General features: G+C 33.3%; 1 protein-coding gene across 4 annotated transcripts in view; it reads right to left on the minus strand.

Annotated features, from left to right (window-relative positions):
* Positions 1 to 19,623, minus strand: part of COL24A1 (collagen type XXIV alpha 1 chain) — a 364,470-nt gene that overhangs the window by 241,814 nt on the left and 103,033 nt on the right. For all 4 annotated transcript variants that reach the window (XM_073234227.1, XM_073234226.1, XM_073234225.1 and 1 more), the window contains 7 exons: positions 16,638 to 16,691; positions 14,480 to 14,524; positions 9,077 to 9,130; positions 8,955 to 8,999; positions 8,654 to 8,707; positions 8,334 to 8,387; positions 3,861 to 3,914 (listed from right to left, as the gene is read on the minus strand). In XM_073234227.1, coding sequence (XP_073090328.1) covers positions 3,861 to 3,914; positions 8,334 to 8,387; positions 8,654 to 8,707; positions 8,955 to 8,999; positions 9,077 to 9,130; positions 14,480 to 14,524; positions 16,638 to 16,691 — 360 coding nt within the window. The remainder of the gene's footprint in view (positions 1 to 3,860; positions 3,915 to 8,333; positions 8,388 to 8,653; positions 8,708 to 8,954; positions 9,000 to 9,076; positions 9,131 to 14,479; positions 14,525 to 16,637; positions 16,692 to 19,623) is intronic.

A 19,623-nucleotide genomic window follows, 5' to 3' on the forward strand; every position in this document is an offset into this window, starting at 1 on the left:
GGAGAAATAGGATAATGTAAGTCAAAGGATACTAATGATTACTTATAAGAAGAGTTAGTTCTGAGGGTCTAATGTACAACATAGGGACTATAATTAAAGATAAGGCATTATATACTTGAAAGTTGCTGAAAGTAGATATTAAGCAGTCTCACCACAAAAACATTTTTTAAAGTAAACTATGTAAGGTGACAGGTATGTTAATTATCTTGATCTTGGTAATCATTCTGCAATGTACATGTATATCAAATCATCATCTTGGATACTTTAAATATATACAATTATGTTTGTCAATTATTCCCATTTATTCCTCAACAAAGTTTAAAACAACATACTGTAAAGCTTCTATCATTAAAACACTGTGGCTCTTATGCAGAAATAGATGACCATTCAAGGAAAACAGAAAACATAGTCCAGGTACAGACCCATGTACCATGGAAGTTTAGCATATGATAGATACGGTATTTTAAAATCACTGAAGTAAAGAAGAATTGTCTAACAAATGGTTCTGGGACATTTAATAAGCCATTTACAAAAAGATAAAATTAAATACACATACACACATATATACACAACATTCACAATAAAAAATTTTTCAAATAATTTGCTCAAGGTTCTTAGGCAAACTTCTCAATTCTCATTCAAAAGGTGTTAATCCCAAAAGTATGGTATTTTCAGGTATTAGTTTAAACCTTTTCCCATCCAACAATTAACAAAAGCATTCAGAGTAGTTATATACCCAGGGCTCATCACTTTGGCCCCTAACAGAATTACTTTTACTGAATTGTACTTTGGCATTATGATATCAGTCTATACTGAAAGATGGAAATTACACAATACCATGAACTGCTGCCTTTCTTTTGAGCAATTAATATGTTTTCATCCAAGAATAAAGAGATTTATAAGTGATAATGCTTCATTGTTTTGGCCAGTTAAGAAGTCCAGACTCAAAGGTGCAGTCCAGTTCCAATGGAGTGTACAGGACTTCATGCTGTATTTTGGGGAAAAGGTTTTACAGTTTCAGCTGAGTTCTTAACACATCTCAGATACGATCTTATTAGTCCCCAGTAACTCCCCTACCAACTCTTCACAGAACTCAAGCATCCTCCTACATGCACACGTTTTTCTTATTCTTGGATATAGCCTCATACAGAAAACAGTCTGTCCTACTTGACTTCTTTCAAATTCTTTCTCCTGAAACAAATCCCTACACTTGTGCTATGTATCTCATTTATTTGTAATGTTTCTTTTTAGAGAAATGCACTCAAGGCTGTGAACTTCCCTCTAAATGTTGCTTTCAGTTTTTATGATTTCTTCTCATTCAGTTCTAAATATTCTAGTTTCCATTGTCACTTTTTTCTTCTCTGTATGTTTTTAAGTTACCAAAAGTTTATTTTACTGCCCTTATGGTGTAAATTTAAAATTTAATTGCACTGTAGACAGAAAATGTAGTCTTCTGGGCAGTGAATGTCCAGGTGCACTACTTTCAAACCTTGTTTCATAAACCCTCCTTAAATGATTTCATCTATTACAATTGCCTCATCTAATACTTCATGTAGATAACCACATAAATACATATCTCTAATCTACTCCTCTCTCCTGAGTTTCAAGCCTACAATTTTACACACTTATGAAACTAATTTCCTGTATGTCTTACAGGCACTTCAGCCCAACAAATTCAAAACCAAAGTATGTCCATCTATCCTGAATATCTTCCTCTTCTTTTTTATTCTTGATTTTTACAATAGTGATCTACATTCTACCCAACTGTTCAAGCAAGAAATATTAAAATTGTATTTTATTCCTCTCTCACACAGAGTGAATGAACTGAATGAGTAGTTCAGGTACTGTGAACTACATTTCCCATTACTTCTCGAAACCATCCTTTCCTGTCCATTGTCATGAGCACCTCATCATTACTCCCCAGCCTTGGATTATTTACCTATATCATCTTTAATTAGTTTTGTCACATCTCCCTTCTGGTCACCTCTCCCTCTCTCCTTCCCTTTTACGTTTGCTCCTGCTACCATGCATAGGTTGAAAACAAGTCTGCTAACTTCATTTTGCTTAAAAATCTTTGATCACTCCTACAGGATAAAGTCCAAATTTAGCATAACACAAAAGACCCTTTATCTGAGAAAATTTATCTACAGTGCAAGGAGAAACTTTTCAGGCTTATCTACTATTAAGCATACTATTTTAAATTCTTGGACCTGCAATTATATTAAAACCCTAATGTTGAGAAGGATTTGGATAAAAATGCTGTCACATATATGATTGCCTATATATTATACTCTTACAGTCAAGAAGTTATGATTTTTAGATTAGGCCCTACTTGCTAAAACAACCTTGTACCAATTCTAGAGAGAGTACAAGTTACATCTTTAGCCCCATAAAAATTCCGAATACAGGTAAGAAGGAAGAATTGGACCAGTCTGACAAGGTCAAGCTCTGGACCTTGTATTAGTAGTGCTGAAATCAAAGACAATGAGACAATATTTTGAGTGGTGATTATAAGTCATAAAATCTCAAAGACAAGAGAGAAAAAGAAATGTCTTTGCAAAACAAAGTAATAAGTAAAAATGTGGCCTATGCATCCTTTAGTCTTTATGAAAAAGAAGAAAATTATCCAAAACCATACTAATAGTAAGAAGGTGACACAGTTCCTCCCAGCACATGTAACATCTATAACTCAAGTTACACTAGAACATTCCATATTTATGAGAATAACTTTTAAACATAATAAAAGATAAAAAAGGTTCTGTACCCTGAATATGAGATGGCAGGTAAATATGATTCATTCCAGGAAGGTTTTCATGAAAAGTGAAAAGCATGCAGGCTTAAGAAATAAACTTACATCACTATTTTAATTATCTGCTAATTACTGTTGAATTACTCAAAAGAATTTCTTTTTTCCCAGAATGATGACATCGTTATATTGTTGTATTTTACCTCCTATTCCTTCCCTATTAAGAAAACTAGGTACAATGTAATGTTTTAGATTTTTGAATTATCAATATCCAATGTGTTTTTAAATTAGACAATAAGTAAGAATAGGTATTTGCTAAAGAAATCAGCCAACCCTGAAAGATAGTTGTGGAGTAAGAAGTAGATCTATGGTTTACAAAGAGAGGGAGAAAGCATTAGTACAGTACTGTTCCTAGAAACTCTGCCTACTATTCAGACACTATGGGGACTTTATTGCTCTGAGATATTCATTCTGAAGGCAAATTTTCTCAGCTCTACTACTCCATCTATAACTCTGAATACATGTATATATTTTGGATTTTATTTCTGAACTAGAGTGAGCTTCAGAAGCTTTATCCCTATGTAGTTTATCTTTGAATCATGAAATGAATTTTTAAAAACTCAAATGCTTAATAATCAGAAGCTTATGTCCCATGTGGTCTATGGGAAAAAGTTGCTCTACATCATCAGCCAAAGTCAAAATTTTAAGGAATATATAAGCAAATTTGATCTGTGAACTATAGATTTAATTATATTTATTCTAGAATATGAGATATAAATGATATATGCATATAGCAAAAATTAGAAGCATGTTGCATTACAAATTCTGTCGAGTTTATGTCCCAAAATTTGATTTCAAGCCCCAAGTGTGTGTTACTAATAGTGTACAGAATAAATAATCTGTGATGTAATCAGGACTATAGCTTTTCTAGGTCCTTGGGATCACTGTTACATATCTTCCAACATAATAGAAAAAATTCAGTCCAAACTACTTACAAAGATACTAATTTTAAAGAGAATCTTTCTTAAGCCTACTTTGTAAAAACATATTTTACCAATACAGTTTAACTTCTATGTTTTTGTTTCAAATTTATTATCTTCCCACAAAATTTTACCTCTGGTCCTGGAGGGCCAGATGGTCCTTGAGATCCTGGGTCACCTGCTTGGCCCTAAAATGGGTGCAGAAGGAATCAAAATAAAAACATTAATAAATACAATTTTAAAAGGAAACATATATGGTAAGCAAAAAGTACTTGATATATTAAACCACACAAAGGTGTAATGATTTTTTAGCAAACAATATTCAATGTATAATGTCAAACAAAGTTGTAATGACTATTCAGAAAGATTTAATTTGTAACCATTATCACTGTGGAAAACATTTAAATAAAATGTGTACTGATATATATTTAATTCTAAGTGTTAGAGATATAAACAAATTAATGAATTAGGTGCTCAAATCAGGAAAAAACTGTGTATGTGTATTACTGAGAAATAAGACAATAAAGTTTGATTCAACAAGGTAGGGGACTCCAGATGAGAAACTGCTTTCATTTCTAGTCCTGTCTGAAAATTCCTCTCTCCTTTCATATTATAAAGGACCTGATTTAGTAACTAAGAATCACCTGGATTTAAATTCTTGTTGCTTAATCTCTCTAAGCCTCAGTTCTCTCATCAGTAAAATAAATAATAGTAATACATTCTTAGTTATTATGAGGATTAAATGAGACTATATATGTAAAGTACTAAACACAGTGCTTGTCACATAAAAGTACTCTTTAAATGTTAACCAATTTTATAACTATTACTCCTTCCCCTCACATCCTCTCTTCTACTCTCCTCTCCTGGATGATACCTAGAATTCCTAGATGGTTTTGATCATTTAATTAAAAATTTAAAGATTTGGTTTCAACATCTCTGAAACATTTTTGAGGGTTGAAGAGGATGGCAGAAGAGAGAGAGTTGGGTATAAAGCCTGAAACTAGAGAGGGCTAGCAACACTCTCATGATGAAAGTGTAGAATGGCGAAGGCCAGTAGTCTGAGACCCTTGTCTTTATTAGGAAAAACTACTGATTTTATTATTTCTATCATACTAAATTTCTGTTTGAGTTTCAAATTTGACTTTAGTTCTCAGGTTACATAAATTGCAAGATACATGTTTATCTTCTTTCCTAGAAGTAAAGCAGTTTTCCACATACACTAAATCTATTTTCATGTAGTGCTAGAGTATCTGACAAAACAATATACAACAATTGCAGTGAAATCTAGAGAAAAGTAATGAAATATTATGCAAAGTTCATTTATGCTTTCCTAAATAAATTAAATCATAATCCATCATCATCAGTATCTAGGAAAGTCAAATTTTTTTTTTTGGTAATGATTTTTATTTTTATTTTTTTTATTTTATCAAGGTACAATTGATTATTATATTATATTGGTTTTAAGTACACAACACAGTGATTCAACAGGTACCCACATTATTAAACCTCACCCCACTAGTGCAGTTACTATCTATCAACATAGAAAGATGTTACAGAATCATTGACTAGATTCTCCATGCTGTATAGGGAAGTCAAGTTCTTGAGATGACAAGTACCTCTCTTAAAGAGACATGGGGCTCTCACTGGGCCCTCTAGTGGCAAAAAAAACCAAGCAAAAAGATAAATTTACAAGCTGTTGAGTTAAAAATAGCATACCCTAGGCCTGTTTTCAGAAAAGTTGACTGACAACCAGATATTAAAACACATAAATTGTAGATTTATTCATTCTTAAAAATAATTCTTCACTTTGAAAAACTTCATTTGCAAGATTCCTTGAACGTCAATTCTCCATTATAAAAACCGAGTTTTAAAGTTACAGGATTGAAAATGATTGTAAACCTTTATAATTGACAGAAATTCTGGTTAAAATAATGGAAAGAACATAGCAATTACCTTTGTTTTCTCTGTTTTAAGGAAAGAATATTTCTTAACAACCTGAGATTGGTAGTTTTCTCTAGCTTTTTGCTTGCCTAGTAAAAAGCTTCCATATTCCAAAATATAAAAACCTCCTGGATCAGGACATTCTTTCTCATATCTTAAAAATATTCTTTCATGTTACAACTTACATCTATTTGGAAATAGCATCAGTAACACCAGCCTCTTAGATAACAGAAAATCAAAAGCAGGAGAAATAAAATAAGAAAGAGATCCTTATAACTATGGCATTCCTTCCAGAAGAGTAAACAAATGATTTAGATAAGCAGTGATTTGTATAATTTATTTTTAATATGATAACTGATTCTTGGTCAGCAATTTTTCATGAAACAGGTGTCTCTTCCCATAACTAAGAAAGGTTTGTAGGGCAAACCTCTACATTTTTCTTCTATTAATGAGATACAACCTAGTGAAAAGTAACATGATAGAATCAAGACAAGGCCATAAGAAAAATACTAATTCATAAGTCTTTATCCTGTCTTCAGTCCAAAATATATATTTTTTCAGATTTGACAAAACAAAAGACGGTCATGTATCTCCTACTAAGGTAATCCCTGCTGACATTAAAATAAATTTTTTTTTAAATCAGGATAGTACAGAAAGGTACTAATGAGCAAGTATTTCAGAATCTCATGCTCCCTGCCTCAGTGCCCTAAATGAACCACATTAGTTTCTAGTGATTTATCCCAAGAAAAAAAAAATAGTAGGGGTTTTTAGACAATATGTTGAAGGTGAAATAGACTCTGACTTTTCTTCAGCTTAGTCTAGAGAATTATTGGAAAGCACTATGATAACAGAGGAAAATGTCAAAAAGTTACAGGGCTACAAGGAACCTTCAATATGATATGCCGTGACTTGCATTTTAAACATGAGAAAGTACATACCATGGTGGCTAAATGTTCAAGGTCACAGCGAGTCAAGGTTAGGGCTAGGACTAGAATCAAGTCTCTGTTTTTCAGACCAGTGATTCCTCTACTTCCCCAATAAACATGTTATCAATATAAGTCAAATCAAAGAGCAAGGAAGACATTAAAAAAAGGTTTTCCTTATATAAGCATGATATTTGACTCTAGTTTTCTGAAGTAATTAGTTGTAAAGCATAAAAAAGTAATATTGACATCATTTATTACTTAGTATTGGCCTTAGAAAATGTAGTACCATTTTATTTTATTATTATCAAAAGTTAGAAAACCCTCATATTATAAAAAATAAAGCTGTAAGAAGTTAAGGTCTTATTTTGCCAACTATTACAGATATTGGAAGCCCCTGTTAAATGGTTTAGAATCCTTGAAAAACAGAAGCTTTTTATTGGTATCATGATCTAATCTCCTGCTCCTTATTTATACACTTTAGAATTTTTGAGATTTAACTTCAGGGTATATGGCTGACCAGGTTTCCTTAGCCCAGGGTGAAAACTAGTAAAAGTGAAACTCATCACCTTCATGTCATTAGATGCAGAAAATTATCCTTTGGATTAAATAATTCCTCAGAGATGTATATGAAGTGCTGTTACTATTAGAAGTCATAAAGAATGAGCTATCTAAAGTTCTGTAACTTAAGACTGCTTCCTTTGATGCAAAAATAAACAACCCTGAAATGTGAGGGTGGAGTTAGAGGGAACATGGTGAATGGCTCAGGAAAGCAAAGCTTCTTAAAATGTGTATTTTAATGTGAATATTTATATATTATAACTATCTAATTTTTTCTATCCTCAATCACCTTCACCTTCACAGACGTGTAATCAATATTAAAATCCTAACAATATTACAATGTTAAAACCTGAAACAGTTTGGCACAGTGGCTAAAATCATGAGCTCTGACATATGGAATTACCTATGTTTTCCCAAATGGCCTCCAGCTAGCTATGGGGCTTTGAGCAAGTTTCTGAACTCTCTGGATAGCAGTGGCCCTAATATGTAAAACAGAAATACCATTACCTACTTCACATGTTTTCTGTTAGGATTAAATTAGAGGTACAGACTTAGAAAAGTGCCTGGTACTTTGTAAACATTCAGTAAATTATAATGATGATTATAATAACATTCAGCTATCATAATGATGATTTTTAATATTCAGAGATAAACTTTTAACTCACATATTGATCATTATTTCAATGATTTTAATTATTTAGGTCTCATGTTAACTACAGTAGAAGGTATCCCTTTTTTTCAACTACCTGATGATTAAGGGTTACAAAAAGATGGATAACTAGAATATTTGGACCCACAAGAGGGTGACATGTTATCTTTTCTTCAGAATCTTTCTTAATGAAACAGGTATCTGAGAAAATTAAATATTAATTAAGGTGCTTTATATTTTCTGGCATAATAGTCCATTGTTTAATTAAAATGCCAATTATAATAGATCAACTAAAAATTGTTAGGGCTCACAGAAATTTGGGAGGGTGAGGTTCAATAGTCAACAGTCTATGGAATGTAAGCTGGAAACTTGAGGGATTGAGCTATATTCTAAAACCATAGACAGAAAATACCAGACTGGTAGGCTTATATGCTACTTCTTATGTTCTACCAATAATACCAACAAGTATGAAGGCTTGTGCCATGGTGGGCACTCCAGCAAACAGAAAGAGCAAAGCCAAAGTTCAAACCTACTGAAGGTCCTGGCTTTCCTCTCATCCCTGATGGTCCTGGAACACCAACAGCACCCTAAAAGAGAATAGTGGAGGAAAGAGAAAAGCTATTATATTGCAAAAGGCAGATATGCCTCTATATGCAAACTAGTAAAAATATTCTTGGAATTACTGTTTAAAAAAAGGAGAAAACTGTTTCAAGCAAGACCTATAATACTAGAATCATACCATATCCTGACAAAATACATGGCTAAGATAATAAATGTTCTTTTCTTTTTAAAGAATTTATACTTTCCACTAGCTTTTTTTGTATTTATATAAATTAATGGTAAAAAAAAGTACCTTGTCTCCAGGATACCCTGGCTCTCCTGGCTCTCCTGCAATGCCTTGTTCACCCTACAGAGCACAGTTTCATACAGACACTTAAGTAAAGCAAATCTGGCAATATCAGAAGAAAGTAAATACTGATTACAGAAGAGTAGTTTGTCTATTTTTCCTACTTCTGAGAAAAATTACATAATTAATAGTACAGATTAGATCCCATATGTCAAAACAAAATATTTTGTAAGTTGAGTTGACTGAACAGAAGAAAATTTAATGTGATATGATATTATCTCTATGATAATGTAAATATTTAAATCACCTTATCACCTTTGATTCCATGTAGGCCCTTACTCCCGGAAAGACCCTAAGAAAAGAAAATGATATACTGTGATATCACAGAGAAATTAAAGGGAAATATCCATTCTGCAAATAGAAACATACCACTGGTCCAGGAATTCCAGAAGGTCCAATTGGTCCCATAGGGCCAACACTGCCCTGAAAATCAGTAAGACAAAATGATATAATTAAGCATCCCCTAAGATTAGAAAGAGAATATGGTAAAACTAATGAATTGACCCACAACGTTCATCTCACTGAATCTCCACACATGCCTTGTTCTTCAACAACTTCTTTTACTCTTCCCATTTATAAATTACACCAATCTTTTAAACTTTCATGAGGTCCACCTGTTATGAAGCGTACTAATATTGTTCTAGTACAAAATGATCCTTCCCTTCCTTGAGCTCCTATAATACTTACTGCCAATGACAAACATTTTGAAATATTTCTCCAGCTAGATTAATATCTTGAAGCTAGGGAAAATGTTTTAGTTCAATGTGCCCAGGAAGGATTCAATAAATATTTCATTTATTTAGTCTTAAATCTTTATTAGATTTAGCCTTGGATTGCCTGAGATTTTTATTTCACCTGTTTATTCAGCAAATATTTATTGGGAGGTTACTATGTTCCAGTTATTCCAATGATTTTATTTCATGATTTTTATTTTCAGAATGAAATTCATAATTTCAGCGATGAACTGATTACTAAACAAAAGATGCTACTCTTCTGGGCTTCTCTCATTCATTCATCATTTAATATTTGTTGAGCATAATATGTACCAGACACTGTAGTAGTGTTGAGGAAATAAAGATGAGAAATACATAGTCACCAAAGTAAAGATTCTCAGTTTAATGCTTCAATGCGAGATTCCTCAAAAATGTAACTACCACTGTCATCTTCTGCAAGAAAGACCTACTTAAAAAAACTCCTTCAATATATCATCATTCTAAGATGACAGAGGACAATAGCAACAATAAGGGCATTTGAAGGTAAAATTTTTAAAAATGGTAGATATCTCTCGATGTATTTGGGATCACTTAGAATTTTTGTGTCACTGACACCTTTATTTTTCTTCTTTCTCTTGCTACCTCTCTGTGCCTGGCTACTACAGCACACTTCATCCTCAAAGACCGTTTCTTTATGTCTCGCTTTTAAGGATTCCAAATGTTAAGGTACTTTTAAAGCTGTATTATGCTGAAAATATTGCCCTTTTTAGTTACAAGCCAAATTTCATAGGATAGTATCCCAGGCCCTCACTACCAGGTTTCCACCAACCCTTTCCACTAATCTTCCATTTACCCCTATTCCCTCTTTACTTTCCCTCCTCCAAATTGACATGCTATCCACAATGGGCTGTTTTCCATTCTCAGAATATGCTCTCTTTATCACATGTGCCAAACCCTTGAGGATACGGTTACCAATACCAGAATGCCCTTCTACTACGCTCAGTATATTAAATTACACTGTACTTTTTTGCCATCTTTGGTCTGCCCATTCAGTGAGAATAGATTCCTGTTTTATTCATTTTTTGTTTCCTAGACTGAAATAGTAACTGGCACATAATATTTTCAAATAAAGTATGGGATAAATACTCGAGGCAGTAGTCAACTTTAAAAATAAAATTAAAACAGTGATTTCTAGAGTTCTATCTCCCAAAATAACAGAGCATTTCTAATAGATCACATTTATACAACATAAATTTCAAGATGGAAAATATGACCTCTTCTGAGAGAGTCCTAAAGTCTATAAAATAAAACTAAGAAATCATTTCCAACTTGAATCTTGAAATACATTGGGACTGTGAGAGGCAGAGAGTAATACTTTCCAACTTAACAAACAGACATGCAATATTTACACATCATTGACAAATTCTGCCAGTTGGAAACAATTACTTTTATAATTACAGTGACAAGTTTATTCAAAGTTCATAGCTTTAAAACTTAAAAGAGTTTCAAAAAATGCAACAAACATCTTTGGAAATTATGTGGCAATAATCTATGTAAGTATAGAAAGGAATACCTTACAAACATTTCTTTGTCCTTGTTTTTTCAATGGACAACATAAAATTAACTTTGTTTCAGTTAATACATTACTGTGCACAGTTTGTTATCTTCAGATGTATGTACTTTGTATGTATAGTATCCTATTTTACTTTTTAGTGTAAAAGAGCTACACTAAAAGAAATATCACAAAATAGCAAGTATTGGGAGACATCAAAAAAACATATATGTTATAAAGATTTAGTAAAATAGAGAATTAAAAAGTAAGATTGTACAGGTATAGAAATTTCCAAAAAACATCAAACATTCCGGCTTGTCACAAATTGTATTGAAAATCCTAATCCTGAAAAACTGTAGCCTTCTAAAAGCAACCCGTGATAGGTTAAGGGCAGTTTGCAGTTCTCTAAGGACAATCTGAAGGTTCCCCAGCGCTCCCCACCCACCCACTCCTTTTCCATGAGAAGATGGAGTAGACATAGGAAATACTTTCATGTATGGGACCTTAGCTGAGGGTGTCTGGGATATAGCACCAGAGGCAGCAGGGCCTCCCACACAGGCATAAATGTAGAGAGCTTCTGAGGCAAAGTAAGTGAAAACAAAAACAGAACCAATGATAGGTCTTTATATAAAAACAGCAGTGACTTAAAGAGTTCATATGAGTGAGCATATTGTGGAAAAAGACTGAGTTTCACATTGGGATTTCAACCACAACCACCCACACTCAAGATGATAATCACTGTCACTAATTAAGAAAGCAAATGATAGTAACAACCAATTACATGGAAAAATAATTTAGAGAAAGCACTATTGTCTCTTCTCAGAAACTGTACTTCCTATAAGGGAACACCTGAGAGAGAAAGCAGAGGCTGCAGCTTTGATCAAGCAGATGAGCTGTTTATTATGAAATATAAAGGTTCTGTATAATCTTTCCCAATAAGCTTCAAAACCTCATCTCCTTCCACTCTGCTCTCATCTCCCCATACTTCCTAGGCTACAATCCCTCTACTCCTCTTTCCATTTCCAAACATTGCATTTATCACCTCTTCTATGTATTCGAAAAGGATTCTTCTGCCTACAGAGCCCCTTTCCCTTTTCCACTCCATCCCACTCATGCACAATTTTCATGATACAGCTTAAAAGACATCTGCTTTATGAAGTCTACTCTGACTTCTTGGGATAATACAAATGGCTCCTTTCTCAGTGGCTTTACTTCTGTCCATTATAGTAGTAATCACTTTATATGATGTTGCTTATTTTTCATCCATGCCACTAGATTAAAATGTGGCCAAAAATACAAATCTTCACTTGTCTGTATTTTTAGGCCTAGCACCTAGTTCAGCTTTTGATACATAGTAAGTGCTTACATCATTTTGAATGTTTTAATCAAAATGGAGGTGGTAATACCTGTTCTATCTACTTTAAAACTCATTTGGAACAAATGAGATGTCTATGTGAAAATACTTTGAAAAGTATGAAGTACTACCTGTACAAGGATTACAAAAATGACTGCTAGTGTCAGAAACTATTTTCTTTTCTGTAGAATCTCTTCCCGTCTACAAAGGCTGAGTAGAGAAAGAAAAGAAAACCCAGTTATTTTTACTGAGCACTGTTAGTGTTGGCTCTGTGCTTAGTCCTGGAACTGAAAGAGTAAGAGTTAACTATTGGGCAGGAAAGTAGGGTAGAGAGCTTCAGGGAAACAAGTGCAAAGGCCGGATGGGAGGCTGAGAAGGAGCAGCTTTGCTAGTGCACACGGTTCGCTGTGAAGATGCAGGTAAAAACCAGATCAGCCTTAACACCTTAGGCCACGCTAAGAATGTTAGTAGTAATCTTAAGTGTAACAACATAAGCTTCTGAGCTGAAAGGTGCATGAAGAGTATCTTTGGAGTCCAACTCCCTTCCCATTTGCTTTTTCTTCCCACCACTAAGGCCACTGACTACCACCTACAAGGGTAACCCTATTCTGAGAAAAAAATGTGATACTTTGCGTTCCACCTTCACATACTGCTTCTTATGGAATCTAAAGAAATCTCAGAAGAGAAATAGTATTCATTTTCAAGTAATTTAAGTTTTAAGGAGTTATTATAGCATAATGGACAGAATTTTGGACTCTGGATTTAGATCACCTAGCCTCAAATCTGGGCTGAACACCTGTAAGCTAAGTGACCTAACACTTGTGACTAGAACATAGAATATACTAAATAAAAATGAGCTGTTGTTGTTAATTTTATTATTACTCTACTAATATTTCATGTAAGAGAAAAGTTTAAATTTCTTAGACTCACTCAGAGTCTTTGACTCTTAGTTCTATCCTCTTGCCAACCCCAAAGCAAGTTAAAACTTGTTATGCTGATTTTCCTTTAGCCCAGTTATCATCTTCTGCTTTGGAGAAGTTAAGATGGGGAAAGAACATTAAATTTAGAGTCGGAAGACCTGTGTTCAAGTTCAAGCTAAAAATGCTGTGGCTACAGTTTGTGGCATAAAACTCTAGAGTCTTAACTATGTACTTGATGTTTTAGAGCAAAAGCTCCATAGTAATCTTTAAGGAAAATCTTCCCTCTGCCCATGGTTATGTCCTACTTTTATATGGATACACAGTTCACTTCTATTTTCATTAGGCTCCTTACATTTGAGAAAAGTACATCAATCTTGCCTATTGCCCAGCTGAATGTTAAAGTGTATGGCTCTAAATTTATTTAAAATATCTGCAATTCATGTCCCTGTCATGAACCATAATTTGGCTGAGAGAAATGTATTTATAAAGATATATCAGAAGTAGCAGTCTGTTTACTCCAATGAATAGTCTGAAGTTTACTGGAAAGCTACATATCTGGATTTTACTGCTTCGGCCTCCATAGATCTGCTGTTACTAAACCTTATTTTGCCTACATCAGAAACTCCAGTGAAACTTAGAGTTGAATTCACTGTTTAAAACCTGATTAAGTATATAAATAATATAGTCACTTTTATTTTTAGTATAATAAATAAGTTAGGTATTAAAGTGTTTAACAACATCGAAGTCCAGTAAATACCTTTTGTTCACAATGGTCTTTTTAACCATTTATCCAATTTAATCCCATAAATCAGGTTTACAGTTACCACGTGGTATGGTGTGGTGTGGTGTGGTATGTTACGGTAGTATGGCATGGCATGGTATTTAGACCTACCCGTGTCTCTCTGGAACAGATGATGTGAAAGACTATCTCAAATAAAAGAAGTAGCTGTTCTATGTCATAGTTTTAAAGAAACTGGGTGCTAATTAAGTATCTTTTAATGAGACCAGACATAAATACAGATGTTCACATAAATCTGAAGAAATGTGTTATTTCAAGTCGTTGTAAGGTATAAGTACTTTTTTGATTCATATCACTGCTTTAATTCGCATATTTGGTAGAAAAATACATTTGAGCAAGGTTGGTATAAAACAATGTCACTGAAACCTCTCATTTTTCTAAAGTTATTAAAACGTATCTAACATATACAAATAAACAAAATATTTGGTACTCACTCTAAGTCCAGGAAATCCTGAAGGACCAATGCTACCCACAAGTCCCTATGTAAAAGAAATGTGCAAAGTTGGTTAAATATGATTCCAAACTAGATAAGTATTTTCTAAAGATGAAGACAAAAATTTCTAGGGAAAAAAGTACCAAATTTTACCTTCCTCTGTAGTTAACTCTGACATTTCCCTACTCTTATGCATTGTACTAAGAAGCACAAATCTTTGGCGCCTTTTCATTTCACTTTATGTCCTTCAAAAATGCCCTGGGCTCCATGCTTTTGGATACTAGGATTACCACCTAGCTCGGACACAGATTTCCTATGTCTCCTATATATCTAATAAAGGGAGTAAATCCCATTAATAACCAGCATTACAGACATAACTAGCCTATATACTGTATGAAAAGATAAGTGGCCAGCATATAAGATTAGAAGAACATTTTCAGATAGTTTAAAACACTGTCAATTCCTTTAAAGTACATTATTTAAATTCTCGAAGCCAGTTTTCTCATTTATAAAAACAGGAATAATATTTTTCTCATTGTTATAAAGATCACAATGTAAATTGTCATGTATAAGAGGTTTTGAAAATTTTCATAAAGCACTTAACAAAGGTAGAAAATTACCAACATTGTTAAATTATTTACATAAATATGAGATTAAATTATCAACATTAATTTTTCTAGTTGATTTGGGATGGTCTTTAAGGTAATTCCTAACCCACTCCACGTCATTGTTTCATTATTTACATGATAGAAGGTAGAAGAATAGCCCCCTCTTCTTTTTTATTTTGTATTTTAAATTCTGTTTTGAGATGAAGACAGAGTAAAATACAGAGAAATAAACCTATAAACTAAAAATACCAAGTTTATTCTTACATTTTAAAGATTTTAACACTCAGAATGCTTTTCAAGAGCATTATGTTATATATTTAAAGAGCAGATTTCAAAAAGAAAAAAATTTTAAATATGGAAGGGAACCCATCCCTGCCAAAGTTCATGTATGTTTAACCGACTATTTAAAATTAAATAAGATGCCTTCACACTGGGTATGCAAAACATAAATGTTATTAAAGAAAAAAGTCAATAATACTTACTCTATTATGCTTGAAATGATATGCTCTCCAGAATCATGAGCAAGAAAAAGATGAAATACTCTACCTAAAGTATCATTCAAGCTTTTAACAATTTACTTGGAAATCAATTCTACTCTTTCCTTATCTACCAAGCCTTGTGACAAAATTTTGGCAAAATGAACTGAATAAACTAATATAGTTACATTTTAGAAGAATAAATAAAGAAGAAATTATTTTCAAATACCTTATTTTATGTATAAATGCTATTAATTTACATTTATCTAAATGGAGGAACTCTTCCTTATTTAGGCTGTAAGGATTTTGTGGTTGATTCTAATTCACATTAAAATCTTATAGAAAGAATGTGTGTATGGAATAGATTGGGGGTAGCTGTTGGATGCACCTTGAGAACCAAAAAGTAAAGATTTTTGGTATTTTTTCTGTCAAAAAGCAGCAATCAATCATCACTCTTTGATAATGTAATTTAACTGTAGAATGGGAATACCCTAATCTGAACATTGGTATCTGAATACTCCCAGAAAAGACTTCTCTACACAATACTGAAAAGTAAGGTATATTAATGATAGCTTTGAGCCCCAAAGAGCAATTGCTGAGAGCACAATTTTTACCTGAGGCTTCTTAGTACCTTCATGTACATGAAAGGCTTCTTCCCCACATGCCCCCCACCCCTGAAAAATATACAAGTCAGCATGTAATATATACTTTCTCAATATTTATAAAAGAATATTTTAAAAATATTTATAAATATTAGAAATATAATATTTTTCTAATATTTTAGAAATGTAACTTCCAATATTTAGAGATGGATATTTCTAATATTTTACTTAAGCAGTCACATTTAACATGGTCAAATAATTAATTTTAAGGATTATCTCTCAAGATAAAATTTATTCATAACATTTTTGGCTTATTTCCTATGTTGAAAAATCGAAGTGGAATGTGTACAGTGGTGTTGAAACTGTCTGGCCAACAGTCCCTAACTACAAGTGTGGCATCGCCGGTGGCAGCGCAGCTGCTCTGCAGTCTGAGTGATGAGAGAGTGCAAGGCGGACCATCCCAATGTACTCACGGGACTGCCATCCGGACCCGCAGGGCCTCTGCCTCCAAAGTCGCCTGGAAAACCCTGGCCCAGGGGAGAGGAAGAAATGCTTTTAAAGCCGACATAAATAATTTTCTGGTAAGGAACTTAGTAATAGGACATATTTACTTCCTAACCCCTAAACTGTAGTGCATCAAAAATTTGTACTTGTTTTTATAATGCTTCATTGATTTTAAGAACAATAATTCTATATTTTATAAAAATTACTTTACATGCCACATAATATATACAAAAAGCTAAGCTGGAGAAAATAGAAATTTATTCATCAGTATAAAAAGAATCACCAGTCTACAAAGAGTGAGAGGAAGCATAACCAGGATTTCTAGCTGACCAGTCCATTTGTCATCTCTGCTACTTCATGCTGTTCCCATACCCACACCACAAAGAATGAAATGGTGAATATTAGTTAAGCATGTGCTTAGCATGCTTACCATATACTAAAGGTTTTATACACATTATCATGTACACATTACTTCACCTCATCTTCATAACACATCGAATCAATGAATATTGTCCTCATTTTGCAGTTGAAGAAATGAAAGCACAGAGAAGCTAAGCCCCTTGAACCTACTGGTGACAGTTGGCACTGAGATTTGGAGGCAGTCTGTTTGCTGAGTCAATGCTCTTTCTACTGTGCTATAGTGACTACTTTAACTCACCATTCCAAGATATGATACAACATGTAAAAAAAATCATTTAAGTACTATTTTATTGGGGAAAGGCATAATGTGTATAAATATTGCAACCATAAAATGTGGTGCCACTCAAAGTTAAGCTTCCCAAATGCCTACTGAGAATTCTACACTGTAATACTATGAAAGGAAAGTCACACACTTTCTCATTATAAATTCTATCTTAAAGTAACTCAATTACTCAGTTACTCTTACTTTACATACTAAGTTTTTCTGTAAAGATTTATCATCGGATTTATCAACTTTAAAGGTCCCTTTTTAAAAGGCTACTTTACAAATGGTGTATAAGATTTATTATTATAACATTTTAATAACATTCATTAAAAAATTTTTTTAAAAACTAAAAAAAAGTAGAAGTACATTATTAGATTCTTACGATCTTTTTATTTGGGCAAGCCAGTATTAAATGTTACATATTTAATAGATTTATTTATTAGATTTTTTCAACCAATTAAAAAGATGGTTTAACAATGTAAAATATGTATGCTGTTCCTAAAACATAGGTTACTCATACTAGAAGCAGTTTCTCTCACTCTGTAATCAGAGGATAATGCAAACACCATCTGTGCAGTCAAACATATTGTAGCTATACTCCCTTCAAAGTCAGCTGAAGTTCAGGCAGGCTTTTTGCTTTCACTGTACTTGGAAGTCAAATTCTATTGTCAACAAGCTCACAAATCTGCAATACATCATTCTATTCAGGATGAGCTAATATGGGTATTTGAAAGCATTTATGATGCACAGGTAATGGAAAAAGTAGAGGAAAAATTCTGTAATAAATCTGAAACATAAGAGATGATTGATTTCTTAGAAAGAGCCTAAGTAGGTTTTTCAGAAACTTCAGTGAAATAATAAAGATTAGGGGACATATTACATGATACTATTAATGTGAAATGTCCAGAATAGGCAAATCCATAGAAGACAGGAAACAGATTAGCAGTTGCCTGGGGCAATGGTGTTGGGAGAATAGGAAAGTGACTTCTAATGGGTACAGGGTTTGTTTCTGAGGGACGACAATAGTCTAAATGAGTGTGATGGCTACACAACTCTGAATGTACTAACCACCACTGAACTGTGTATTTTAAAAGGGTAAATTTTATGCTATGTGAATTATGATTCAACAAGTTTTTCTTAAAAAATGAAGACACACTCCATCTGAACTAGAGGCAGAGGGGACTTCTTAAAACATCCTTGGGGACTCACACAGGACCGTCCAGAGGATATGCTGTTTGGACTGATGGGCTCCCATCCTTGTTCAGTGGGATGAGCTGGTCTCCAGTCAGCTTCCCACAAAATAGTGGTCTCTCAGGTAGGAGACAGGAAAGGGAGAGAACTCTGAATGGTTCTCCATCTATCACAAAATGTGTTACTTTCTATAAGCAGTGTAAAAATGAAGAAATGCTTATTAATTTCAACTTGTTCTTCTAGTAGTTCAATAATATGCATAATAAGTATTAGCTGGTCACCTTGACTTTGCCCCTAAAACAATTTAGTTGAACTAATATTCACTTTTAAAATTTTTATCTATTATTTCTCCTCTCACTTTAATACCCTTTAAACATTTCATTTCATTTTTAATTCCATTCATCTTATTATTTTTATCCTTCTTACATAATGACTTTCATGTTATCAAATTCTGAAATAATTTCTAAATCTAGACACACTTTCTTGTTTTATGAAATACAGTACACTTAATGCAATAAAAAGCATCATTATTTGGTTATATACTGTACCTACATTTTCTTTCGAAAAAACATCATGCCAATGTTTCATGTTGCTGAAAATGTCATTGCTTGTTTGCTGTTTCTTCAGTTATTTCAATTCTAGTAACTACATCCATGATTTTTGTTTTTTAATGCAGTAGAGGTTTTGTATTCCTTTAAAAAGGAACCTAAAGCTTTGCAGCCACAAATATCTACTATCAAAAAACAATATTAAGGATTGTTTGTGAAATATGAACCTATAGAAATAAAACATTTTACCTTTGAACTGAGAAAACAAAAGATAGTTTCTACGTAGAGGCAGAGCCAAGATGGCGGTATGAGTAGGACAGTGGGAATCTCCTCCCAAAAACATATATTTTTGAAAATACAACAAATACAACTAATCCTAAAAGAGAGACCAGAAGACACAGGACAACAGCCAGACTACATCCACACCTGAGAGAACCCAGTGCCTGGTGAAAGGGATAAGATACAAGCTGCAGCCTGGCAGGACCCGAGGTCCCTCACCCCAGCTCCCAGAGGGAGGAGAGGAATCAGAGC

Source organism: Manis javanica, chromosome 4 (genome assembly GCF_040802235.1).
Source record: "Manis javanica isolate MJ-LG chromosome 4, MJ_LKY, whole genome shotgun sequence".
NCBI classification, from domain to species: domain Eukaryota; kingdom Metazoa; phylum Chordata; class Mammalia; order Pholidota; family Manidae; genus Manis; species Manis javanica.